Source organism: Plectropomus leopardus, chromosome 7 (genome assembly GCF_026936395.1).
Source record: "Plectropomus leopardus strain MGB_pleo_1.0 chromosome 7, ASM2693639v1, whole genome shotgun sequence".
In the NCBI taxonomy this organism is placed as follows: Eukaryota; Metazoa; Chordata; class Actinopteri; order Perciformes; family Serranidae; genus Plectropomus; species Plectropomus leopardus.
Genome location: NC_142182.1, coordinates 32,629,903 through 32,657,559, shown reverse-complemented (window position 1 = coordinate 32,657,559; position 27,657 = coordinate 32,629,903). Strand labels below are relative to the sequence as shown.

At 37.9% G+C, this 27,657-nt stretch overlaps 1 protein-coding gene across 2 annotated transcripts; it reads left to right on the top strand.

The window, feature by feature from the left end:
• Positions 1 to 412: 412 nt before the first annotated feature.
• iqch (IQ motif containing H) lies at positions 413 to 27,574 on the top strand. Of its 2 annotated transcripts, XM_042496554.2 has the most exons (21): positions 413 to 574; positions 2,074 to 2,196; positions 2,304 to 2,398; positions 2,528 to 2,603; positions 2,832 to 2,951; positions 5,376 to 5,472; positions 5,771 to 5,851; positions 6,110 to 6,297; positions 6,431 to 6,976; positions 9,591 to 9,657; positions 10,639 to 10,722; positions 10,808 to 10,992; positions 11,948 to 12,220; positions 13,120 to 13,308; positions 17,880 to 18,000; positions 18,742 to 19,028; positions 22,782 to 22,940; positions 24,660 to 24,782; positions 26,113 to 26,174; positions 26,646 to 26,754; positions 26,967 to 27,574. In XM_042496554.2, the coding sequence occupies exons 1-21, from the start codon at positions 515 to 517 to the stop codon at positions 27,048 to 27,050; spliced, it is 3,129 nt and encodes a 1,042-aa protein (XP_042352488.2). In that variant the 5' UTR covers positions 413 to 514; the 3' UTR covers positions 27,051 to 27,574. The 2 variants fall into 2 exon arrangements, with proteins under 2 accessions (XP_042352488.2, XP_087936661.1); XM_088080535.1 differs by lacking the exon at positions 10,639 to 10,722.
• The last annotated feature ends 83 nt before the right edge of the window (positions 27,575 to 27,657 follow it).

The following is a 27,657-nucleotide window of genomic DNA, read 5'->3' as shown; positions in this document are numbered from 1 at the left end:
AAGGCTCAGAGTTTATTTTAACAACGCCTTACGATACATTTATGTGCCTTGCAATTAGGTAATTTATTATCGTGATATAAATAGAAATGTAATTTGTGTCTAGGGCGTCACTGACATTAAATGCGCTTTGTGTACCGAAGCTTTTTAGAAATGTGGGGGATTTTCTCCCTGGATTATTTCTTTCAGGCAAAGGACCTCCCCACGAGCAACACCAACACATTATTAATATATGTTTACGTTAATGGTTGTGGTTAAATCGATTTTGGCCATGGTTTTATTTGTAATCTGCCTGTTGTAGCAAAAATGTCCGAAAGTATGGACGGACTGTCTGACAGATCATACTCGGAGAAAAGAAACACTCAAGGTACTCCTCTCGTTGTCATGGTTACGAGTACTGTTAGAAGACTTTTGATTGATGTTAGTTAGCAAACTGGTTTGGTTACAATAGTTAGCTCGTTACTGGTCTTCATTGTGATATTGTGACACATGTTTGAGCGAAATTATTTTTATAATAATGAAAAAAATGTCTGACATACTTCAAAATGAAGATAAGTTGGGAGAAGTTTTATTTCAGGTAATGTCTGCCTTAGCAAACAATTAACTAACGTTAGTAGCTTAACTGGAGCATACTTGCTGCATGCTAGTATCTACCTTTCTTTAGATAATTGTTGGTTAACTAGTTTTTACAGGTAGATCAAGTTAACAATAGCTAAGTTAAATTATGACCACAGGGCAGACAATAGTTAAATGTTTCATAAACGGTTAGCCTTTCTTTCAAACTTTTAGACAGACATTTATATTAGCCTAGCTACTTATGTAAGAACAAGCCGCAGGCTAGGTTACAAGTTAAATTCTGTTTTTTGTCAATAGGGGAGAGTGGGAATTGTTGTAACAGCCCCATTTTCCCCAAGAAAGGGTGACCTTTGAGTTGTTTCCCTTCCTTCCTTACCTGAAGGTAATTTTTTAGACCAAGTCTATATTTTGATTAGTACTAATTCTGTTGAAATTACAACCATGTCACTTGTATTAGATGAAAGAGTAGTCTCCTGGGTAAATGTGAGGCATTTCATCTTTCATTATTTCAAACCATCATGTTGCTACAGGTAGAGGCAAGGGTGGTTGTAACAGCATTTAAAAAGGGGGGAGAGGGGGGTTCATCTAACCCCCAATGACAACTACACACATTTTCTGTATCTATCTTACTCCTTTTCCCATCATGTCAGGAGAGTTGTTGAAAAAAACTGATAGGGATATGCTTGAGGCAGGAAGAGACAGTAAGGTTTGTCCCCAAAGAATAATCTATCTGCCATGTGACATTAAGAAGATGCTGCAAAATAAAATAAATGGAAAACTGTAGAGAAAGAGAATCAACACAGCTGCCCTGTGTGTGGGCGAACACAGCAGTCAAAAAGTCTACATTTCAAAGCAAAAGAATTTTTTGATTGGTTACTTGATTTAGGCAGCAGACTTGTATTTTTGAATCACTCCATGTTAGGTACTAAGCATCTGACAGGTACAGGTTAGCCAGTTTGTCCTTGGTAGCAATTGATTATTAGTGTATGTATTAGTGTTTTTATGCACTTTTGTTGTTGTTGTTGTTGTTGCTGTATTTTTGTAATTTCTAATGCCTCACTCTAATTGTTACAACGTACCCCGGTAGTTGGCCAGGTTGTAACAACTGAAATCCTTGCATTCGACATCAAATAATTACTTCTGTGATGTAGTTGACAAATGAGGGTACCTTGAGCCAAAATTTTAGAGCTGTAAACAAAAAATTCAGCGAGTCATACGTGCTGAGACTAAAAGTGTTACAATCATGCCCTGTCTCCCCACTCCTCACTCCGGGATTTGGTCACAAGCTTCTTATAACAATCTTTTTTGGAGAAATACAAAAATTAAAAAATCTGTATTTATTTTAGCTGTTCTCAGTCATCACTTTGCAGGGGTGCTTATTGTCTGCGCAGGATGAAAACACCTTTGGCCAGGCCCACAAGGGGACTAAAAAGGTCAGGGTTACTGGTTGTTTTTGTCCAGTTTTCCACAGCATCTGTATCACAGAACTTTATATTTCAGGTTCAAGAGGACTTGAGACAACTCAGATTTAATCTTCAGAACATCACTATCAATGAGATGGGAAAAACAGTGGACATTCAAGCCTTGGACACTGCCATTGGCAAAACAGAGAGTACCATCAGGGTAAGGATTCTTCCTGCAGAAGAAGCATTGATATTGATAACACTTAATGTACATCAGGCAAAGGTGACTGAATTTTAAACAGAAAACTTCTGTTTAATTGTAAACAGAAGCATGCAGAGGATTACCTGAAAACTGTGAGTAATCAGCTGGTGGTTCTTCCAGTAATTGAAGATTTACCAAAACTGAAGCAGATTCCCAAATGGTAAGTAAGGAAAAGCTTACATTTGTCACAATGAAATGAGTTCTTTTATCATTGTTGGAAAAAATATGTTAAGAATTGCACACATTCTAGTGATGGATATTATGAGTCTAAATAGAAGACATTACACAGGAAACCTGCACTGGAGAGCATCCCAGATGTGCGTCCACAAAGGAAAGACCTTCCAGAGGCTTCACCAGGGGAAAAGGTACATTATTTTTTATGTTCAGAAATAAAAACAATTTACTCAGTAATATAATACAAGCTGCAGTATAAACTATATGTACCCAAGTGAGAAATTTAAAAATAATACATGTGACAGAGCAGCACATAAGACACCAGAAGAACACTTTGAGACTCTACATATATACATACATATAAATGTTTGATATTCTTAATTATTTTTTGTCTTTTTTTCCCTCCATGTCTCATTCAGCACAAGTCAGCCTTAACCATGCGTTTGCTTTATAATCATGCTCACCCAAACAACAGAGCCATGATGCACCAAAAATTTGGGATATCGCTTCCAGATGTCTACAAGAGAAGCACAAATGCAGTAAGTACTCTGACTATGAATGTAGATAAATATAAACTGTAGATTGGGAAAATTTCATGTTTATGCCATGCATGTTTTCCATAGAAATGACACATTACAGGGAGGTTTGACAAAGTTCTTAAAATACAGTGTGTTTTTGTGGGCCACTTGAATCACTGTAAGTTTTGTAGAATTTATTGATGCAAGAAATAATGATAAAAGTATGCTTATGTGACTTTTGTGCCAGTATCTTAATATGATGTACTGTGCACTCCAGGCAGTTTCAAAGTAAACACTCTGAAAATGCTACTTGACTCCGGTCTGCCCTGGAGCCTTACAGACTCTTTGTGGACTCAAGGTTATAGTTTTTTTTTATCTCCCATAATTGAGTGCTGTAGTTTGTAGTCAGAATGAGTAAAATACAAAACAATCTTGGAGTGGGTGACAGATAATTCAACTGTGACTTTTTGAAACTGATGGAAGAGAATTTTAACTTGCTGCAAGAATCAGGCTACATCTGGTATTTTGGCTTTCTTAGTTATGGAGCAGATTTTTTTTATCATACATACTGCTGAAAAAGACTATAATCATCTATAATTATAAACTACAATCAGAATAATGTTATGTCCTCCAGTTATTTGCTTTGCACAATGAAAAATTGATTCCTGTGTCTGAGTCTTTGTTGATATTAATTGTAACATACAACACATGCCTCAGGAAAGGTTTGATTAGAAAGCATTACAAGAGTTTCTGCTCCAACTAAGATGAATTGGATATCATTGTTCCTCTCTCTGATACCTACTCCCTTAATCCCCAGAACAGACACTTTATGCTGGAGTAAAGAGTGATGCTAGAGGTCTGCATTAATAGATGCTTCAAGTCTCATGCTCAGAGAGACAGTGACATAAAGGTCACTTGGCTCGGTGATGACAGCCAGCACTTGTCACAGCAAACAAATGAATCTTTGCAAAGGTCGGCATTAGTTTTAGATATATTTTACACACTTTCTTCTCCAATATGTTTTTGGTAATCTATACCTGACATGAGAAATAATGGCCAAGACTGTCACTCTGATATAGGAGATATAGAAGCGCTGGCTGCAGAAAGCGGGAAGCAGCAGATTGCAGCACATCAGCATTCTTCTAAAGAAACAGGCGCCTGATTGCTGTGCTATGGGCTACTGGTTTACAGCTGTCTCAGGACAGAAGTGGGTACCTGGTCCAGCATGCCAATAAGACAGCCGTAGCTTCCCCAACTGCTAACCACTGGCTCTCTGCCTGCTGCCTCCTCCTGCAACTCAGGCCAGCTCTTCTCCACTCCACACCCGTGCCAGGAAATGAGTTTTTGCATTTTAGCAATTTTACAAAAAGGTGCCACCTTTTCCCTACCCCATCTGAAACAGATGTGTGCCTTTGAGGGGAGATTCTCCCAGCACCTGGCTACTACCTGTGGTCTGTCAGAGAGCTCAGTGGTCTGAAGAGAACGAAGGAGAGGACATTAGGTGACAAGTCTGGAGGATCAGCATCACAAACTTTGTGTTTTAAGACGAATGACACATTTGAATCTGCTTATATCAAACTAGGCCATTAGATCTACTTTTATTTTATTGATGTGATACAAAAGTGTGTATTAATAATGTTTGGCAGAACAGAGTTGCGAATGAGCAACTTAAGGAGAAATGGTCCTAAAATTTGCTAAAGTATAGTAAAAAAATCCCTTGAAAATTGGCCAAAAAACAGAAATTTTTTTTTTTAAAAAACTGGGGGAAAAAAACAAAACAAAACAAGGAAATTATAAATTAAATTATAAAGAATATTATATAGAATATATTTTTATAAAGAAATTATATAATTTAAAATATATAATTTTGATAATCGTAAATATAGTTTAGTTTGAGACATTTTCCCTAACTTTTATCCCTAACAATTTGTAAAGTCAGTTATTGCCTTTTTCCATGTTTTCAAAAGAAGTCAAACCAATTTGCGTTAAATACTTGTGAAAGGCATGTGGTCTCAGCACTAGAAAAGTGAGGTCATTGCACATTTCAAAGGATTAAGATAAACTTTTAATCTGCTGCTCTGTGAGTATTTGATGTAGGGTTAGATGCGTTACAGGAGAGTAATGAAGACAGAAAATCTATTATTTGTAAGCATGTAGGCTTTCCTGGGCCTTTCCCTTATACTTATTCTACAAGAAAGTTCTATTTTTTGTTAAATCACCAAGCTGGAAAAAGTCTGATTAATGCTGGTTACCTTGGATACTTGGAGAAATCTCTCCAGAAAAAGAAAGACAATCTAATTGCTGAAAAAAAGTGTCTTTGAGTTTCTTTCTTTGACTGTGGGCAACAACTTCATAGGGTCTGACCAGAAAGTACAGGATCTGGTAGCATTGCTTGGGTTTTATATCACATGTACAAACTCTGATATTCGAAAGCTATTCTTTCAGGCAAAACATCACAGAATAATCACCGGCCCTGTGACGAGTCTTCCAGCCATTGAAGCGAAGAGCCGTCATAGCCCGGCTGAAGAGGACAGTGGGACAGGTACACAGACATGTCATCATCTCATCACCAACACTTCACCTCTCTTATATTCTAGACAAATGCTCATGGATTGTGTGAGTTAATTGGTGTTTGCTTCATTTTGATCATACCACTACCTCGAATTCAATTGCAAACTGCTCACTATAATTTCCATTGTTAGTCATTTCATTTAATTTGTGATTTGTTTCACTTTTCCATTTTAATGTCTTGAATTTTTTAAAGTCTTGCCTAGTCTGAAACTTTTATGAACAGGCACAATGTTATATCAAACTGTTTTTTAATTTTCTATTTCCATTAGTCCCAGATACAGGTCTGTGTCCTAAATCAATCCAGATTAAGGCTGCCACTCTTCACCCCAAAGAGGATTCTTCTAAGACAGGTCAGCTGCCCCTGGAAATATTGATACTAACAAAAGTTCTGCCACTGTTGCAATCCAATAACTTGCAAGGGCTTTATCCCATTTTGCTCTCTTGCCATTTCTCTCATTGTTTTGATTGTCTTTCAGTATAAAGCCTGTAGTGCCACTGTTGTTGTAGGGACAGCTGCCACTTGATTTGATATAGATTACTGTTTGCCACTGATTGATCCTTGTTAGAGAACAATTGAGCCTGTCTGTTTGTAACTTTACATCCTATAGGTTTGAAGTCCCGGTGGCACAAGCAGCTGACTTGGGAACCAGAACCTGCATCCACTCTGGAAAGTATAGGCAGAGAATACACCCTGCTATGGACCACCAAGACACCACCTCCCACCACAACCTCCAAGAGAGTGGACCACAGTGGTATGATGCAAGCCACTGATGATGTTATACTTAAAAGCCCCCAGGTAACAATACTATAGTTTTAAGAAAGATGTTAAATCAAATCAAAAAGAGAAGGTGATCATAGACATTCATTTGATTAATTTAAATGTATCATTAAAGTCTTAGTTTGTTGCCTCTTGTTTCTGTGTTCCGTAGAATCTACCTGTGCAAGTTCTAGAAAACATCAGCAAATATCCCTTTGCCATCATAAAGGGACGGATCAACCCACTGGAGACAGATTTCTGTCATTTCAAGCAGAGCTTTAGCTTGTGCTGGAGCAGTGTGGTGGACGTTCTGGGGGCTCTGGAAAAGCTACTCAGGGACTTTGCTGTGCCTCTAGCCAAAGTGAGTGGGGAACGGCTAGTGGAGTTTAGCCATGGTTGGGATAACAGTTGGAGGAAATCTCCTCCAGTGAAGGACCTCCTCTCAGTGCTTGAAAACTGGGAGGAGGTATCGAGTCTTATCTTACGCCCAGGTCAGCGCTACAAGGGAGAGGGAGGCATCGAGGCGGCTGCCATCCACATTCAGTCCTGCTGGAGGCGCTACTTAGCCCGGACTGCCTACCTGGGCCACTACAGGCGCAAGTGGGCGGCAGGTATCATCGCTATCTCATGGCTGATGCACGCTCAGAGGCGGCGTGTCAGGAAGGCCCTGCAGGCCCGGCGTCTCAGACAGCTGGAGAATTACCGCAGCAGAGCCCAGGTGATGCTGCTTACATCCAATGTGTGCTTCTCTCTCTCTCTCTCTCTCTCTCTCTCTCTCTCTCTCTCTCTCTTTCTTTCTCCCTCTAAATATTGCTCTCTTACCTTTTCAAAGCTTTCCTTTGTTTCTCATTTCCCCCAATTTTTCAAAATTGGATTCAGACTTTTATTTATGACTTCTAAATTAAATTACATAGGTCAGATCTTAAATACAGATGTGCACAGTTCCATCTGAGGTGTGATGATTTATCATCAGAATTAAATAATCTGCATATTCTGAATGTTACTTTATGTTTATAAAATTTAAATATAACCATCTGACTCTAGAAAAAGACAGACTAATTGTTTTAAGACAGTGTTTTTGCTAGAATGAAAATATTGATTCTACATTTCAGCTTTTGCTATAAAGTTTTATATTCCATTGGGTCAAAAAGGTTAGTGTTTCACAGAGGGCCACTCAAAATCTGTGTTTTAGCAACATCCTCTTAGAGGTGCCAAGAAGAGTCTACTTCTCTCTCTGACTAAATTATTGTAAAAGTAAGGACAGCAATGGGGAAAAGCCATGTCACTAAAATGCAGGGACATTCATCATGGTATGTAATTGAACAAAAATATGCTTTAGTACCTCTGGCTTGAGAGCCACAGAAACAGAACAGCAGAGGGGAGCAGTGAGACAACTGAACAGAGCAGAACAACAGAAAAAAAAGTGAGCCTAAAACAGAGGAGTTCAATGAACAGAGAGGAGCAACAGAAAGAAAGAGTGGGACAGATGAATAGATGAATCAAATAAAACTGCAGCCACATTTATAACAAAATAAAGCATATTGAGAAACAATGTTTTTGAGTGCTAGAGAACAATGGTAAAGAATGTAACAGAAGCTACATATATAATGACATTCTGTGAATTGATACAATTTTATAGAGATTATTTAAATTTTAAATTAAATAAAAATGTGCTGTGGTGATATTGGCCATTAAAAAGCAGGCTCATATAAATATTTTGTAAAATTAGTTATTTGCTACTTTTTTCTATTTATCTAGGCTAAAATTCATGATGAATTATGATGATTATGATGATTTATTTTCAAAATGTGACCTGTAGTTTCGTTTACTTTAGAGTATACATTTAACACATTCCCCTTGATCATATAGTTTAAGAGACAGATGATGCATAGAGTATGCTTTAAACACTAAACAATGTTCTATTAACATTTAGAAACAAAACATTTAATTCCAGTTTTATATATATTATCATCTGCACTGTGGTGCCCCTACACCATCAATACAGTAGCTTAGTCATGAATTGTAGGAAAACAGTAAGAATAAAGAATAAAAATGTTTCACTCCCTTACATTATTGATTATCTGGAGAGAATGGGCCTCAAAACATAAGAATATCCATGAGTGATTATGGCTGATTTTAAACCCTTATTTGGGCATTGTACCCCACAGATTACAGATCATATAAAGAACATATAAAATTATCCTTTAAAAAAATTCTGAACAAACAACAAACCCAAAATGTAATACACAAGAAAAAACAACTGTGTTTACATAGGCTTACTTTTGGAATTTTGATATTTTTGTTTTTTACATTTATTTATTTTGAATGTTGGCATGAACTCCCATGACCTGAGTAGTTGACCCATGTCCCGTTTCAAAGTGCACCCACTTAATGCCCCTACCCCCACAGCCTGTCAAATGACTCTATGCCTCAAGATACACACAAACCATTTAATGGTTAGGTTTAAAAATGAAAACAGACTGTAAAAGGAAAATGATTGTCTTGCAGCTAAAATTTATTGTGAGTGCAGTTGCATAGCAAGCAATACAAGTTTGTAGCTGAGTGGGACACATGGAGCTATTGGTTTGAATGGAGTATTTCTAAAGCATAAAACAATCAAAAACATATTTTATTCAATGCCATTAAACCTTACTGTAGAAATTTTAGATTTTCTTAAGGCACTGTTAAGCTATGAAGATCAACATTTCTAACTTTTTTCTGTCATAGCCAAATCTTGCCAACCTCACCTCATGAAATAAAACTCTGCTTCTATTTAACTCTTTAAGAGAGATGTATGACAGCAAAATTTTTCCTAGATGCCTAACGTTCTGTAGATTTTTCCCCATTCAGCATAGATGTCATGTCTGGGCTGTCATCTGGACTGAACATCGCATTAGAGCGCTGACACAATATTAATTAGTGCCTACAAGTTCATTTAGTTTTAACATCGCCGTTTGTGTATACATGCACTAAATGTATGTTCTCACTCTTTAAACATTCATACCCTGTTAATTAAGCCTGCTAATCTTCCCCTGGCAGTAGCATCATGTACCTTGCTGATTGAATTAATTGTGAGAAGATGTTTCTAAAGTAAACGCTTAATTTAATTAAGGTGGTATTTTATGCTTGGTTTGCTTCTGTTAGCCCAGAGAGAGATTGGCTTGATGTGTTTTAGCTATGCAGTGATGATTTGTGTGTGTGTGTGTGTGTGTGTGTGTGTGTGTGTGTGTGTGTGTGTGTGTGTGTGTGCGCGTGCGCACGTTTGCGTGCATGTGTGTATGCAACGCGTCCAAACAGGCCCATCTCTGATCACTCTTTTTCTCCATCCCCAGCATCTGGCAGCCAACTGGAAACGCATCCAGTCCTCCAAGAGGACCATTATCCACATCCCTTCATTAGGTAGCTTTCTCTGCCTGCTGCACACACACACATACATGCACACACACACACACGCACACACACACACACACACACACACACACACACACATACATCTGATCTAGCAGCAGTCATCCCCTGTCTCACCACTCCACTCTGCTGCTGCCCCAGTCTGTGGCCCTGGTGGAGGCACTCTGTCTCGTTCAAATGACTCTCTGCAGGAAAGCACTCACAGGATGATGACAGTCCCCATGCCAGGGAACTGAACAATTTAGTCTCAATCGCCATTTAATTTGCAGATTAAGCAAATGAAAAGCCATTATGTTGAATATTTGCAACTGGCACAAAGGTCTTATTTTATTGCTGCGAAAACACACACACACACACACATGCACGCACAAAAGCACAAAAAGCCGCTGTGTTTTTGCACTCAACATAGAGTGCATGCTATGATCCGTTCTTGTTCTAATTTCACTATGGCACTCGCATTTAGACTGTAATCAGGCATGTGCATTGTAAATCATTGAGCGATTGTCTAAAATTATTAAGCCTAATTACTAGCAGATGGAATGCTTTATTTGCACTTGGGGTGGCTACAGAGAGTGCTGTGTGAGCAAGGATAATTAGAAAGTTGAACCCCATTGTTGTTAATTAGCATGAATCCAATCATTTAATTACCTTGATTCAGTTGAGGATTCTCTCTCAGGCAGAAATCCAGACAGACATAGAGTAAAATCCTGGAGGTACCGCTGGATGGAGCTCAGCGGTGGCTGGACATGGTGCAACAGGACTCTCAGCACATGACAGACACTGCACCTGCTAGTTATTAAGCTAAATTAATCATCAGATTGCGCTACTGTGTGATTAGACTGAACTATCCAACCCCCAAGTCTAGCAGCGTGCACATCTGAGGGTAGTTGTACAGAGCTGCAGATTTTTAATAAAGCCAATTAGAGATGATATGAATCTCTCTTTAAAAGTCTTGTGACCTTGTTCTGACAGGATACTCTCAGAGCCAGCGAATCAATTTAAGGGGATTTGATGTCCTACAGAACAGCCAAATAGGCAGACTGTGTGCTATCAGAGGTAGGAGCTTTACACAGCCATAAACACACATTCATTTTTTTGTACGCTTTAATGTCAACATCGCTTTGTCTTTGTATATTTTAAGATGAAAATGTGGAGGTGATCTATGTATGTCCGAGGCATCTGGGGGACGACATCTTGCACTATTACACCAGCCTCCTGAAGTGTGATGGAGCCACAGGCGAGGAGGATTATGGGACCACTCAGGCCTCATCTTTCTCCGTCAGACGCTTTATCATCCTCACACCTGAAGCTGTAGATTATTTCCCGGTAAGGTCAATCACATTCCCATTTTTTGCACGCAAATGTGAACTAACTGATTGAATGCATTTAATTTTTCAGCAGCATCGTAGAGTTTACTGTGGAGTAATCGATTGTATTGTACTGCAGAGATGCTCCAAGCATCTGTAGTTTGTGAATTCTCCTCTAGAGGGTACTACAGGAGATTGTTATGTGCAGTTGTCTTGTGAGAGTTACACTGTTTAATATTTTTCCACCCCCTTTTACTACTTTTGAAATTAAACATGGTGTGTTTATGTCAAAGTAAACACACTAGAGCTGTGTTAAGTTATACTTAATTAAAATACACGCAGTAGTCTCTTGCTGGTGTTCAGTAAATAATTAAATTCCATATTAGTTGGTTTTATTAACGGTTTATTCCGTCTAACTGCGGCATTTTCAAGCATTCCGAATTGTTTAGATTACCTCAATACAATAAAATGAAGGTGTTGTTATTGTTGTTTTTACATGCAGCCGTTCTATCTATCTTACATCCTTTTGCGCTAGATTGAATGTGCAACGTGACATGGTCTTCTTCATTTCTTTCTATTGATTTTCCCGCTGTTTTGTTGTTAAACTGTGCCAGACGTGTTGCTGAGATGAATCACTGCTACCCATGGCTGGCAGCGCATTCTGCCAGTGACAGAAGGGATAATTCCATGTGGATCAAATAAATACAGATGTGAAGTAATTAGTTATATTCCCAAGGAGCTCATTGCTAGCACACATTAAAGATGTGAAGGATAGGGGAGGACTCCCACAGGCAGCTTTTATCAATTCAACCTGCTGGAATACAGGAGAGGTTAAAGCCCTGCTGGCTATTACAATAATAGATCTGTTGTGTGTACACAGTGATAAATCAGGTCAAGAAACAACCCTTGGAAGACACACACAGATCTCTTAGCTTCAGCAGAATCTTTTTTTTTCCCCCCAACTTCTCTTCTAGACCCGTAACATGTGCCTGTCCACGCTGCTAAAGTACAGTCCACGCACCCTGAAGCGCATCAGGAACCTGATCCAGGGGAAGCAGGCCTATATTGTGGGCGGAGTGGTGCATATGGATGACCTGGCAGTGGCTGATGAGCTAGGAGTGCCAATCCTGGCTCCAGAACCAGCTACTGCACAGCTCTACAACACCAAGTCTGGAGGGAGGAGGATCTTTGCCGGGGCAGGGGTTGATGTGCCGCCTGGTCAAGGAGACATCTATTCGCTAAACCAGGTCAGAGATTAACCCTTTGAAACCTAAGAAAATTGGCTTGATTTCTTTTAAAACATTGGAAGAGGGCACTCGTACGTGCATGTACATACACACTCACACATACACGAGCACACACACTCACACTCATTTCTCCTGATCTTCTTGTCATTTATTGTGGACCCCATTTATTGCTTTCAGCAAAGCAATTTATTGTATTATTTGTAATTTACTGTATTACCTTCAGTGAGGTATTTCTATAAGCTATTGGGGCTTCTAACCTGTAATTCTTTTTGACCTGTTTCCTGTAATTGTTTATAATGGTGCAAATAAATACATTTAATAATAAAATAATTAGCAAATTAAGAGGAAGTAGAAGTAAGCAGAAGAAATAAGCAAGAAATTACCAAAAAGAAGAAAATAACCTGAATATTAGCACAGAAAAACAAAAAAGGGGAAAGTTTTTTTAAAAAAAGGAAATGACCCCACAAAAAACTTAAAAATATATTATTCTGTAAAAGAAAATTGAAATATTTTACTATGATAATTAGAAATATAGTTCTGTGGAAAATGTTTCCTAATTTTCTTTTCAAAATACTTCCTTAAATCTACTAATGTCTTGCAATTTGCAGGACTCCTCTTCCCAAGTTACTCATTGCCCTTTTCCCCATTTTTAAAAAAAGAAATCAAACCAATTTGCTTGGACATCAAAGTTTTAAATACTTTTAAGTACTTAAATACTGAAAGGTATCTAAATACAGCACAAGAAAACTGATCAATCTAAGTGTTTATAGGTTAAAAACACAAACGCATACTCCATTAGAGCAGGAGGTATTTTATCAGGCCCTGATAACACATAATACATTTTCAGTTTTATTTGTAATTTATCAGTTTGTAATTCACATGTCTGTTTTTCGGTTTAGCTGCATGAAACACTAGCTGAGCTCATGACCCGAAACATTCATGTGCAACGTTGGCTCTTCAAGATGGACTCTGAGCATGGCAGCCGCGGCACAGCGCACTGTGATGTATGCCATCTAAGCTGCTATAACTGGGCCCTGCAGAAATGCCATCGTCATGGTCCTGAGTTGTGGAACACAGAATGGATTCAGGTAATTCAGAGGATGACGTCATTCTCTCCCCTGTCATAAACTATAGGACCAGTTCTTAAAGGACATTTCATATACTTACTTTTATGCAGTGCTTTATTGAATTTGCTTGGGTTTTGGTTTGTGTTTTTATTCTTTTTATTTATTTCCCTTATTACTTCTCCCTAAATTGATGTTTTTTACTATTATGTCTTGCTTTTATGGCTCCCTCCAAAGCACTGGTTTTAGAAAAGTGCAATACAAATAAAGTTTATTGCTATTATTATTACACACATACCAATGAGGGATTGGCCATTTAAAGTTAACATGGTAACAACTAGGTACTTAACAAATAACATTACAGTAACAGCTAGATATTAAAAAGGAAATTGTGCTAGTTGTTGAGACAAAACAGCGTAAAAAAGGGGATTCACTTCTGTCATTAAATGATCAAGAGGTCACAGTGGGGTCAGAGAGTTGCCATCATTTAGCTGAACGTAACAGTCACGGGGCTGGTCCCTGTAGTACAGTATTTTGAGGATTGTCCCCAGAACCACGGAACGTTAAATCAATAGATAAAATATCTGTTTATACACACTGCCATTATCCATTCTCTGAGGCACACACATCAACTAGTGTTGGCGTGTTGGGAAGAACAAAAGCCTGTCTGATGGTAGTAATGCCCTTACTCACCTGGCAATTAAATCACACAACAGACATTCTGATCAAAAGAGCATTTCTTTTTTTCTTATTTTTGTATATATTTATAATAAAACTATAGTACAGATTAATGTCACACAGATTTACAGCTGATTCAATTAGTATTACAAATGCCTTGACAGTATTTTGAAGTAAAAATTACACTAAATACTTAAATCCTTAATTTGAGCTGATGTTGATGTTTGATCTGCTGCTCAGTCATTGAGCTTTCTGACTGTCCATAGCAATCCCTGGATGGTCTGAGCCATTTGCAACATTTTAGCACAAATACTGTGTGTAGTGGTTAAAGTGTGACAATGTGATTATTCGATGGAATATCAACATCTGTGTTCTCATCAAAATATAAATTCAGCTTTAATCTCAGCCCTATTCAAAGCAAATAAAATGCATTTAATCATTGGTAAACCATTCAGTTAGCACAGATGCAATCTGTACACAGCTTCTGAGCCCCTGGCTCTTATTTCTCATATGCTTACAAAGTAGCCTTTGATTTTCTGTCATGTGTTAATTACCGTATTTTGCCATTTAACTGGGAGCTTTGTGTAAACTAATTACAGGCTAATGATTGTGGGCTTGGAGCACAACGATTTTACTTTTTATTCCATTCGAAAGAACAGCAGTCATCTCGAGCTTCTTATGGCTCACTCTGTTTTGTTCCTATTAGCTCCTTCTTTGATTCATAGTGTATGTGCAGTGCGGGGCTGTAATTGTTGTGGCATTGGTGCTGTTAATTATGGCAGAGAGTGGCTGAGCCACAGCCAAGGTCCATAATGGTGGCTGCGGCAGCACAGGAAAGTAAATGGGGTTTGTTTCACCAGCTGGGGTCCCATGGAGAGGGAAGAGTGCCGAGGCCCCCAGTGTAGGCTGACAGCCTCGGGGCTTCTGGGCCATATGGACACAACACTTTAACTGGCCTTTATTCTACACCTTGCTCTTTTAATCAAAGCAAAGCCCACATCCTGTGCTCCTCATTGCATGCTTTTTTTACTCTGACATTGTTTTCCCCTAAAATGTATGAGCTCCTTAAATGTACTACATCGTCCTTCTGCTGCTGTACTTGTGTATATTGAAGATAGCAATTTGGCTCTATATGCTGTTGATTAGACAGAAAAATATGAATATTTTATATGAGTGCTATCCTCTTCTCACAGCAGAAACTGCAGATGGATGTTTAAACATGGCAGTATATTTTGAGATATAACATTCATTAACGTAGCACTTTGCTGAAAAGAAATGAAAAGAAAAAGAAATAGAACTAATTGCAACGGCGATGACAGCTAGAGAATGGGATAGATACTGAATATTTGCAAGCATTTAAGCAGTAGATGTTTAAAGCGATGTTTATGAAAATAGTTGCAATTTAATTATTAACGAAACACAAATTATCAAATGGAGCATTTTAAATATTTATTCATGATTACAAAGAATAACACCACTATCATTGTTTACCAAAAAAACATCAAGTATGTTGATGATTGAAGCGTATATTATACAAAGATGTTTCACAATTCAGTGGAATGTCTCACACTCTTTATAATCACTGTAAAAGTAAAGGAAGCATTAGAGAGTATACTTGGCCTCAGTCTACACAGACTGTGTGCATATTTTTGTAATTATTGCTTGTTCTGTAGGGCTCAGCGTGAAGAGGCCTGACTCACAAGAATACCATGTGGTCTTTTAGAATAATACCAACAATCAGATCCCTTCTGGCGATGTAAAAGAGAGCCTAAAAGGGTACAACAACAAGAAGGAGGAGGGATCGCATTCACACTAAAGGCGCTTGCACAGGGGTCTCGGAGATGGGCGCGTTTCTCTGAATACTGTGAGGCCCACAGCCTCCAGCACAATGTTTCAGCCTGCAGTAAGCCCTCGGGCCTCTTTTAGCATTTACACAGAGAGAGGTTAAAGACATGTAGATCTGCACCCATGCAATGCCTGAAGGGGGCCACACACACACACTTAAGCGCTCACACAGCTTGCATATGGATCATTAGGCACAAGAGGGTAAAAATTACACCTAATAGCGTCAACAGATGGAGTATTTCTTTTTGTCACGCTGTGTACAAACAGATCTTGAGCAACACCTTATTTAGGTTAAGTTTGTCGACGAAATGGGTCATTTGATAATCACTACCACAGTAGAGGTGCAGGGACGTTTTGTACAGATGTTTTCTGTCTAAATATTGTGCAGTCTGTGTTTGCATGGAGGAGTTTAAATATATAAAGTTCTGCCTTAAAATAATTCACCTGAATTCACCTTAACAAGATGCTGAAATATTTTCTGTGCTCCATATCTGATAAAAATGTGTTTGATTTTAGAGAGGGTGACATGGCTTTTTGTGCCATCCTTAAGCAGAGAAAATGTTGTTGCTCTTGTACTAATATGTTAAATAGAACCAGGGATAAAGAGAACTTAATGTTTCAATTATATATGTAAAAAACATAAAATGACTCGTGGGCAGTTATAGATTAATGCTGAGGCTTTGGTGCTCCAGAAAATGTCTATTCATACAAAATGTATGACTGGTCGGATTATATCCCAATATTTGCAAGACTTGATGTGTCTCAGTTGTTTCACTATGTAATGGAGAGATGAAATGGCAATCAAAGAGGCAAGGCAGCATCTATTTTATTTATGACCAGATTGCTCTGCTTTATGTGGACACCAAGCAAAGCCTGAATCCTATCACAGGGTACTGTACGCAGTTTAAGTCCAAATAATTTATTGCAAAATACCTCTCTTTCTTCTCTCCCTGTCCTGCTGTTTCTCTGAACTGCATAGGCAAAGTCCTGGGGTGAGCTTGCTCTTCCGTTGAAAATGACAACCGTTCCCTTACACTTTTTGCCGCACCATTGTGTGCTTTATGGTTTGTATAGGGGGAATCACTGTGTAGCATTTGACCTCGCCTCTTACAGTACTTGAATATGATGATGGCTGCTACATGACTGGAATATCAAAAGCATAATTTCCAGTCCTGTCTCCAGTGAAGCCAGACAGCATGTACTCACAACAAAGCAACGCTCTAGATAGAACGATAAAAGAACAAAAGATGTTATTCCCATTCAGAATTTACTCATTTTTCAGACAGGTTTCAGATATTTTATTGTGTATGACCAAATTAAATTCATATCTAATGGTCATACACAGACATTATTACTTACAGAATCCTGTATTTAAACTTAGCACTTAGAGTTTTCATATAGTCAACAGTCAATTGTAGCTTCAGTAAACAATGCAAATGGTATAAAATGACTGCTAAAGTAGAGTTATTGTTGTTACTTTGACTATATTACAGCATTTTTTTAGAGGAACCAGTGTACTTGAGTTGCCAAACTGTTCAAGAGACACCTAAAACAAAAGTTAGAAATTAACAGCGTAATTAAGTGGTGAAACCATTATGGCATTTCCTAGTTACAGAAACAAGAGTGATATCGATCCCAGTCAAGCCCTGATTGATCCCCAGATAGATGGGGTTAGCTTAGGCATTCATCAGCTGCCCAGCGGAGAGAGTTGTTATTGAGGGCAGGTGCTGTCTCTGTGGCTGTGAGTTAAAGCCATTAGACTCCTGAGGCCCTCTGATAATAGGCTGTCACTCACAGATAGACCCTCCTGCAGTATCCATCAGACACTCGCGCAGAAATTGAAGCAGCCACCAAAGGTCTCAAGGATAACAAGCAGTCACTGGAGTCATCCGGATAACACAAGGGCATTTCCAATAATGTAGTCAACACCTAGAAAGCTTTGACAATGGGACAGAATAAAGTAGCCAGGGCTTGTTATTGACTTGTATTTAAATGAACAAACATGCATGATGTCAGATCTGTCACCAACTCATTTTTAGCGGATCCCTAATGTATGCACCTTCTTTCTGCAGGAGTCTGTGCTGCTTAGATATTTAGATGAAGTCCCAGAGTGGCTCGCCCGTTTTGCCCGGCTTGCTAAACCCTCCTGCTATCCCAACTGGGCCTGCTTCCTGAAGATCTTCCTCAGGCAAGGTCAGATACCTATTGTCAGCCACTGAATGCCATTCACCTGCAAATACAGCCATTTTGAAATACGCAGTCATTTCTTATGTCCTTCCTAGATCGCAGATGTTGCCTATGTGACATGACATGTTTAATAGTTTGTACTCTTGTTGGTTGTTAAACAGTTGCAAGGAGAGCTTCTACAGAGCCCAAAAGGTGATGAGGATGTGGGTTTTTTTATTAAACGCACGCAAATTCCGTAATGCACATTTTAATTAAAATAAAATTTAAAAAACACATTTTGTGTTCAGAGTGGTTTAAGTGTGATTATTTAACACTTCACAAAACAGTGCATTTTATATGTTGTATTGACACTTTAAAGGCATTTAAACAGGTAAAGCAGACTGGTTGGGCTATTCTGAGGCAGAAATGGCCTTTCAGTGACAAGATAGGAGCTGCAATCACTTTTTGGCAGGTGAAAAGGTGTATTTTATGTATTGTTTTGGTCCTTTGAAGGTATTTAAACAGATAAAAAGGGGGCTGGGTGGGATATAGTCTGTCAAATATAATCACTATGAATAAAATCAAGTCATTCTGAGGCAGAAACAACTTTTCAAGTGACAAGGTAGGAGCTGTGATCACTTTTTGGCAGGTTGAAGAAGCTGACTTTATGTGTTATATTGTTGTATTAGTTATTTGTGTGCATGTTAAAAAAACTGGGAACTTTTTGTTCTTTTTGTTTTGTCATTCCTCTTTTCTCACTGTGTCCAGGTGGTGTTGTTGAGGCCTACCCCCCTTCAGACAGTGTCACCTGTCTGACTGTAGACCTGCTGCTGGAGCCTGGGGGTGAGGTGACCATGCTGTCCTGTGGAGACCAGCTTCACGGCTCCTACCAACTGGAAGCTATATGCTCCACTATTCCTCAGACCTCTGTGCACCCAGAGACCTTGCAATCCATCTGCATGCGTGTGGGGCAGGCCTGTCTGGAGCGCCATATCGTGGGATATGTCTCTGTGGACCTGGCAACCTTTCTGAACCCCAACACCATGGAGCAAAAGGTGAGACATAGGCAGGGCGAGAGACAGCATTAGCTCATGCTAGCACCATAAATATGGTCTGTTGCAGCATCTGGTGTCAAAGCTCTCTATTTCACCATATTGGTGAAAGAAATCAATTTTTAGGCTGGATCAGGGATCCATATGAGCAGATAGGTGTCTCCCTTACTGCTCCCCTGGGATTTGGAAAACACACAAGGCAAACAGTGGGCACAGGGACCAAATGTGTCACAAGGCCATCTAATAAACTGTCAGGTCTTATTGTGTCGATACACTGATTCCACCATTTAAGGCTTGCCCTTTAACCTCACACTGTCGAGAAATTCAGAGGCACCTATCTTTCAGACAATAGGTCATTCTAAAGTGATTTGGCAGCTTCACAGGGATGCCCTGTCAGTGTTTAACCCCGAGCTGCTTACCTGCAGCACTCTGCTGAAATTTGTCTGGTTATTATAGCCAGGCACCATCGAAGCCTTATCTCATTTGTCAGGATTTAGTTTTGCTGAAACCCTGATGATTTATGATATTGGAAATGGGCTGGTTTATGATGGTTTAACCTCTGCTCCTAACATGTGGCTACATTGACTGCTTATTGATCCAGAGCTGTAAAATGAAATGCTTTGTTTATAATACGGTCTATAAAAGAGAAAAGCTGCAAAACGGTGGAGAAAGCACAAGAGCTACTTTACAGTTTTACTAAAGGGCATGAAAAAGGACACTGAATGTGTTCCGATTTTTTTTCTTTCATTCAAAATCCTTTAGATATCAATACATCTTGATCTTATTTGGGACATTTCAATAAATGTCTTCTTTTTTGTTTTCACTGTTGAATCTTTTTGTATGTTTGCCTTCATAATTTATTCTTAGTGTAAAAAAAAATAGAACTGGGGTAGACACCAGTTAAGGGCTTGCTTTCCACTAGAGGGTGGTCTCTTATGGATGAGATGCTAACACACAGTGTGAGCACAGCAGTATTCAGACAATGCAGTATTTTAAAACTTCAAATGTTTTGTATTTTAGGGAATTCTTATTTTAGTGTTTCAGTATTCTTGGATTGCTTTAAGAGTTGAAAAATCTGAAATATTTTTCATCAAAAATCCTAACATGGACTGTGTATTTCACCACATTGTATTCACTTCAAGGTTAAAAAAAATAATCTGACTATTTCTTACATTTCAGGATTTAATCTTGTCACTAAATTGTAATTTTGGTGACACTCCAATCAGAAATATGCTATTTTTTAAATGTATCATAGCGACTTAAGCTGTCCTTTTCTTTCACTGCTCAGAATAATATAATGAGAGCCTTAAAATTAATTTTCAGTTTCAATGTTGACACAAAATTGAATGGGATTCACTGACAGCATAATTAAGAGCAGACTATAAACAGCCTGCGCTTCAATAGAGGCAGGAGCATTAAAGACAGATTCTTAACCATCTCCCCCCACACACACAGCTCAGACAGAGGAGAGTCACATGGGCAAACCTGTCTGGATTTAAACATCAATTTAGATTCAAACCTGTTGCTAAAAGCTGCCTACTTTATTTGATGGGAAGAAGTGGGTCACATATGTTTGCCCTTGCAGTCTTTCCCCACATTGTGGAACAGTGGGGCCCCAGCTGCAGCATCAGGGTTTTTAATGAAAATGCAAGGCAATAGAAAACAGGTACAATCCAGGCTTGCATTTCCCACAGCTTTGTTAAAAGCGACAATGAGACATTGGAGTATGATTTTTAGTGAGCCGAGTGAATAGTGCGGTGGAGTGTGTCCATCACTCGGGCTCAGGTATCAACCTGATGCCTCGAGATCTACCCAGCAGTAGCTCCTGCGCCTCTGACAGTGAAGGTGGCAGAGTGCAGAACGTACTGCTGAACTTCTGCTGAACATGAATGTACACAGCTTGCAGTTTTTTTGTCCTGATGAGTATTGTTTCTGTCACTTTATGCATATAGATTCTCTTTTATGTCTTTCTCATGCAGCCTGCATGAAGCTTTAACTGAAACCTTAATTAAAATTAAAATGTTGAAATTCCAATATTTGCTTCATATTATAATACACATTACCATTAGATAATTAGGAATAGGCTTGTCATGATAAATACTTTTGTTGGACGATATTGTCTAGGAAATAATTGTGATAAATGACATTATTGTCATTTTAGACCATTTCATACAACTGATATAATGATAAAATAACATCATAATAATGGAAGTACACTTTTTCAAAGAGAGATGAACTTGGAATTTGACCAGAAATGATAGTAAAACTCATCTCAGCATAGTTTTTTTCTGTTCATTTATCTTAGGTACAGTGGAAAATAAACACTTAGATGCTGCATCCAAGTCTTATAATAGTCGGAAAACCCTGCTCTTCATTTTGGCAGCATGTTGGCTGAATTGTTGGTGATATTCCTACATTAAACACAAGGGCAATATAATATGATATGTAGACATGAGGGTTTTTTTGCTAACCTCAATAAGTAATTATGAGAGACCTAATCATAAAACTGTTTCAGATTACCAACAGTAGTTAATGTTGCCTTAAATAATTCAAAACATTTTGTCACTAAAATATTTAGATCAAATATTTATTATTTTGGGTGTTTGTGAAATATATTTTTTATTGTACATTCCATTTAAAATACATACAGTATATCCTTTTGTACCAGTTGATCTGAACTTATGTCAATTATATTAAATATTTCCTTATATCAATTATTTAATTAACAAAAAAAAAACAACAACAAGTTGGCAACAATTATGATAATTAAGTTAGCAACAATTATGATAATTAATTAATCATTTTGATTTAGTTTTCAAAAAATATGTAAAACCCTCTCTGGTTCCAGGTTCAGGATTTTTCTTTGTCTTATATTGTTGTAAACTGAAGATCTTTGTTTTTGTTTGTTTTTTTAACAAAACAAAGCATTTGAAGATGTCACCTTGCAAAATGCGTTAAACATTTTTCACTATTTTTTTTTACTTTTCATTAAAAAAAGATTAATCGATAACAAAATTGGTTGTAGGTTGCAGCCCTATACTATGATGTACAGTATGTTTCACAATATATTTGAAATTACTAATAAATAAATAAATGTGGCCTCTAAGTACTGTATAAGTTGGGATTTCCATGTGTTAGTGGAGATAAAGTGCTCAGGTTGCAGAGACTGCAGGGTTCAGACAGGCAGCGATTTGCATTCAGTGGCAGGAGCGTTTACTTTGACAAATAGGAACAGCAAAAGGAGGCAGCCGACTGCCACTTAGTTATTAACAACTCCTTCACCGGTGATTTATTTGCCACTTTTGAAGAGAGGGCATAGCTATTAGGTTATTATTGGGAAAATTAGCCCTGTTTAAGCAGAAGGCTATGACCATACCTGACCCCTTAATATACTTATAATGATGCCATTTACTATATATATCTGAACTTAGCCTCTCATCAGACCTGCACCAAACAAACTGGCCCAAGGCAGACTGAATCCAAATATGCAGGAAAGGATCTACTTTGTGCACATGTCATTGTACAACTGAATTACCTAAATCTGTCCAGCACACACCATCAACCGTGTTTTCCTTTCTCCTGCCTCTCAACATGGATAACACTGTAAGGATTAAAAGGTACTGACCCCTCTCTCTTTGAGGATTGCTGGGTGAAATACTTCGATGTTCCATTTTTTAAGTGATTAATTTGGAATTTAAGTTCATAGTGTCTGTTTCTTTCTGCTGTGACACAGAGTTCACAATGTCTTGTTTGCAGGTGTGGGCTATTGATCTGGACCTCACATACAGTGACCAGCTGGCCATGACCCAGATGCTTCTGATGATGACTGGAGGAACGCTGAATTGCCGCACCGGCTGTTTAGAAGTGCCAGCGCCAGTCACAGAGAAATGCTGCGAACACCAGAGTGCAGCCAGAGTACAATTTTTATATTAACTTACAAGGACAGTTTTGTTAATGTTACATTTTTCTTAAACATGAGGTCAGTTTTAAATGCTAAATTTAACCCTCTGAAACCTGAGCAAATTGGTTTGATTTCTTGAAAAAACATAGGGAGAAAGCAATGAGCAACTTCACTCATCACAACATGAAAATAAGAGAAAAAAGAAAGGTAAAAAACAAACAAGAAATTATCCCTAACTACTAAAAAAATTAAATACTGTAACAGAATGTTACACATATAATTCTACCAATTATTAATATATTTTTCTGGACATTTTTCTTTTTTTGTAAAATTTCCCCTTTAAAAAAAAATCTTGGTCTTTTTGTTGTCAGCCTTTGTTGTTTATGTTTTTATTTTGCCAAGTTCCTCACTGCCTTGTCTCCCATCTTTTGAAATAAATAAATAAATGAAACCAGTTTGCTCTGGTTTCAAAGGGTTAAACAGCTTCTAAACGATGTCTGAATGCAGCACAAGAATACTGACGTTGATCAAGGTTTTAAAGGGGTAAAGTTGTATACCTCGCAGTGTCCCAAATTTGATCCTCAAGAAAGACACCGCCAGTTCAAAAGCAAGCAGAGACTTTAGAAGATATTATTACACCCCTGCAGTAATCACAAAAATAGATCAATGTTTTGCTCTTCATTTTTGTTAAATACAACTAAATACTGTAATTACGCACTGAGCTCAATTGGTGTTTAGGTGCTGAATTCATTATCATTTTGATAGATGAGCCTAAATAATCAACACATTAATAATTCATACCATTTTCATTATGCATGTGTATGCATGCTTGAACACCTCATCAACCTGGTGCCAGGCCTTAAACAATAGAGTTCTGTTATTAGCGGTATGCCTGAGTTTACGCTTGTTAATCTGCGACTTGTATTATTTTATCAAACATTCATTTAGTCGGTGGCCTGGTGCTTCAGTGCAGCAGTTGAGCCACCACAGTGGTTAATGGCTTTAGCAGTGGCCATCATTAGGGGCCTGCATATTACAAACACAATTAAATCCCAGTTGGACACTTTTATTGTTGTGTGAGGGTCGTGTGTTTGACAGCCACAAACACACACCCATCACATCGAGTTATGGGCCATCTCTCAAGCTCACAGGGGCTTAGGCCTGCTCTTTTTGTCTCCCAAAGGCGCCTAAGAGCCAGGAACATTTTTATCCTCTTGAGCCCTGCCACTTTTAAGTAATCAACCGCTCTAGTGTTACTTATGACACTCGCATGCTCCGAGGCTTTCTATTATGGTGATATGTTTTGTGCGTTGAGTACTCCTTTTGTGCATTCGGTTTTGTGCTTTTGTCCCAAATTGAATGAAAACACTTGCACTCCCAAAACTGTGGTTTCTTTGATTGGCATCATACAATTAAGCTCATCTTGTATTTGGCATGTCTTCTAAACATTAATTGTTCCTCCCCGCAGTTAATTAAGAAAGGCCCAACAGTTTACCACATGTGCCCCACACTCATCATGTTTACTAATCACACACACTCCCCAAACTCAACAGTGACCCTAAGGACATGTGTTTGAGGTTTTGCCATCTCTATTCTACCCATTTTACGCACACTGCCACCTATTACACTTAAACTTCAAATACAATAGAATATAAAATCATTTATAGAGAGACTAATGCCACAATCACACACTTTATTCTATGTCTCTTTCTTTGTTTTCTTCTTTTTTACAGCCTCCTGTGGTTAAACGTTATGCAGTTATTGGGAACCAGTTGTTTCACTCTAACCTTTCCATGCTGTACCATAATGTGTTCTTCATGATGTGCAAGAATTATGGTTTAGGATTTAACATGAAGGTAAAAACTCAAAATTCCCCTGTTTCCCTTAACTCATTCTTACATCTTGTTCATTTTTACAGCTTTGCATGTGATCGATTTAAAGGGAAACTCCACAGACTTTACACATCATAGTTTGATTACAGGTCATTTGGAATATTTTGCATTTGACAAAAGATGCACAAAGTCTGATACGTTGCCTCACATTATGTTGAATCAGCATTGGTTGGGGCTGAAGACTACAAGTTTGAAAATGGAAAAAAGTCTGAAGGGTGTGGGGTTAAAAAAAAGTGAGCTCACCAGACCTCTTCATCTCACCCCTCACATCTGTCGAATCTCTGACCGAACTGCCCAGTCTCACAGGATGTGAAGTGGACACAAAGTGTAACAATGCATTATGTGGTGGTTGACACGGAATGTTATTAAGTTACAAGCTGTGAAGATAGTGCAAAGTCTATCACACGGCCACAGATTCATTCAGAAACTGTCGCAGTATGGTTAGTTTAGGGCAAGAAACACACATTTAGTAAAAGATTGTTTTGGTTGAAATAACTACATGTGGAACACAAGTTATGTCAATGTGGATCTTTTTTTTATGGTAGACACATGAATTAAGTCTAAAAGGGCCAGGTGAGAGAAATGGTGGATAGATCAAACAAATTTGGACTTTCAGCCAGGAGACTGCTGTTTTTGTCCTATATGAAAACCAAATTTAACATAGTCAAATTCACAGACTGTATGCAACTACAAGAAAGGACTTTAAATAGGTACTTAATGTAGTTACACAAAGTACATAAGTTTACGTCACTAGTTATCTTAACTATAACCTTTTCCTAAACTTAGCTAAATGTTTTCCTTTTCCCTTAACCTAACCAAACTATGACAGTTTCAAAACAAATCTGCTCATAATAGATTTTGCTCTGGGATTGTTTTCATGTATTTAGCTTGTAATTTTAACACACTTTGTGCCCACCACTACATAATACATTGTTAAGAGGTCATGTCCATTTCACAAATTTCTGGGAGATTGTATTCAACTGTTGGCAGTCAAGTTGAATTGTGGGTAATGTAGGCACCATGTTTTGATGAAGAAGTATATATATATATATATATACATACACACACACACACTCACACACACACACATATATATATGTGTGTGTGTGTGTGTGTGTGTTTGTGTGTGTAGAGAGAGAGAGAGAATAAAAGGACCATCTCTGGTTCTGCTGGTTAAACTGTAAATCAAGAGTCTGGCAATGTAATGTTGAATTAGTGGAGAAAACTTTGAATCTAAACTATGTGATGATGAAACTCTTCTTTTGACTTTGTCTTTTTGGCTCTTAATTTTCAGAGGAAACAAGGAACTGTTTTTGCTGTTTATGACAATAGTAGACGATGCAATATTGGAATGATGTAAGTATTTATTATTGCATAAAATTCATATACATACAGTACTAATGACATTTCAGGTACATGACCAGGAGAAATAATTCCAAGCAGATTTAGGTCTGTTTTATACCTCTCTGTTTAAACAGACATGCACATGAAAAAACAGCAGAGGATTAGGTGGATGAGAGACTTCAGACTGAGGGTAAAGACATTTCTTTTAGAGGATTAAGATGCCACCTCTGGCTTTGTAAATGTTGTTGCAAACTCTGGAAGTTGTTAAGCAGAGGGTTATTTAACATATTTATCACTCAAATCCTTTAGCTTACACAGTGCTGTAACAGTTAAATCAAGCTGTGCTCATCCCCCTAAAGACTGAAGCTGTTGTCTGCTGAAAGTTTCATTTAACCACCACCATCAGATCAACAAGCTGATTGTTTCCCGGCTGGTAACATGGGGAACATTAGTGAACTCGTTTGTTTGGGGTGTCATTAACAGAACCGTCTCAGAGGATCTCCGGGGAGCTCTGGTGACCTTTGCTCAGAATCTGTCAGTCATTCATCAGGAAGTATCGCCCCCTAAAATGCAGGCAGAAACCAATTTTAAGGTACTGTGGTAATGACTTAACGATCCCTCCTCATCTATATCGTGATGGAACGTGCATCTTTTGTCAAGCTCTGGTCAGCTTGAAGAAAATGTAACCAAGCAATTTTACAAATATATTATAATACCAGTAATATCATTTAAAAATAAAATGTTGTTCTAATGTGGAATAATAATGGGTAGTAATTTCACTTTTTTATATTTTGTTTTTTATAGGATCTGATCAAGGACATAGAAGCTGTGCTGCGGATGATTGTTCAGAACAAGATGCGAGCAGTGGAGGATAAACCTGCTGCTTAGACAGCTGCTTCACCAATAAACACGCCTTACTCTCACAGAGTTAAGTCATCACATCTTTGCCAGCTTTATTGTCTAATTAAGGCTACAGATTAAATGTGCGTAAACTACAACAAGTTAGAAATAAAATAAATATGTAGTGTGTTTACACTGCACAGTATATTGACTTAGTGCCCAAATGTATACAGTACAGATGAGTCTGAGAATAGTGAGTATATTGTTTAGTGAGATGTTCCACGTTGATTCATTGCCTCCTTGAGCCTGTAGCCACACATCACTGATGAGAAGGTGATTGATGCTGACTGTAATTTGATTGCCAAAGGACTCCTTCTGTAAGTTGACAACATTTCTTTCTTTGTCAAAGAGTACATTGTCAAGTATAATATATTGTTGGTACAAATACAGTATTTTTTGTTAAAATTTAACAAAAGGATATGCTAACTTCACAGTGTTGTCTTGGCTATTTATAATTATTAACTATTTACAATTTGGCCACAAATTTCAAAACTGCAAATATATATATATATATATATATATATATATATATATATATATATATATATATATATATATATATATATATATATATATATATATATATATATATATA

Excerpts from the sequence above, each read along its gene's own strand:
- iqch (XM_042496554.2), top strand. The coding sequence starts at position 515 with ATGAAAAAAATGTCTGACATACTTCAAAATGAAGATAAGTTGGGAGAA. Across the intron at positions 5,852-6,109 it reads AGAGGATTCTTCTAAGACAG|GTTTGAAGTCCCGGTGGCAC; the intron begins GTCAGCTGCCCC and ends TACATCCTATAG. Across the intron at positions 24,783-26,112 it reads GTTTAGGATTTAACATGAAG|AGGAAACAAGGAACTGTTTT; the intron begins GTAAAAACTCAA and ends CTTAATTTTCAG.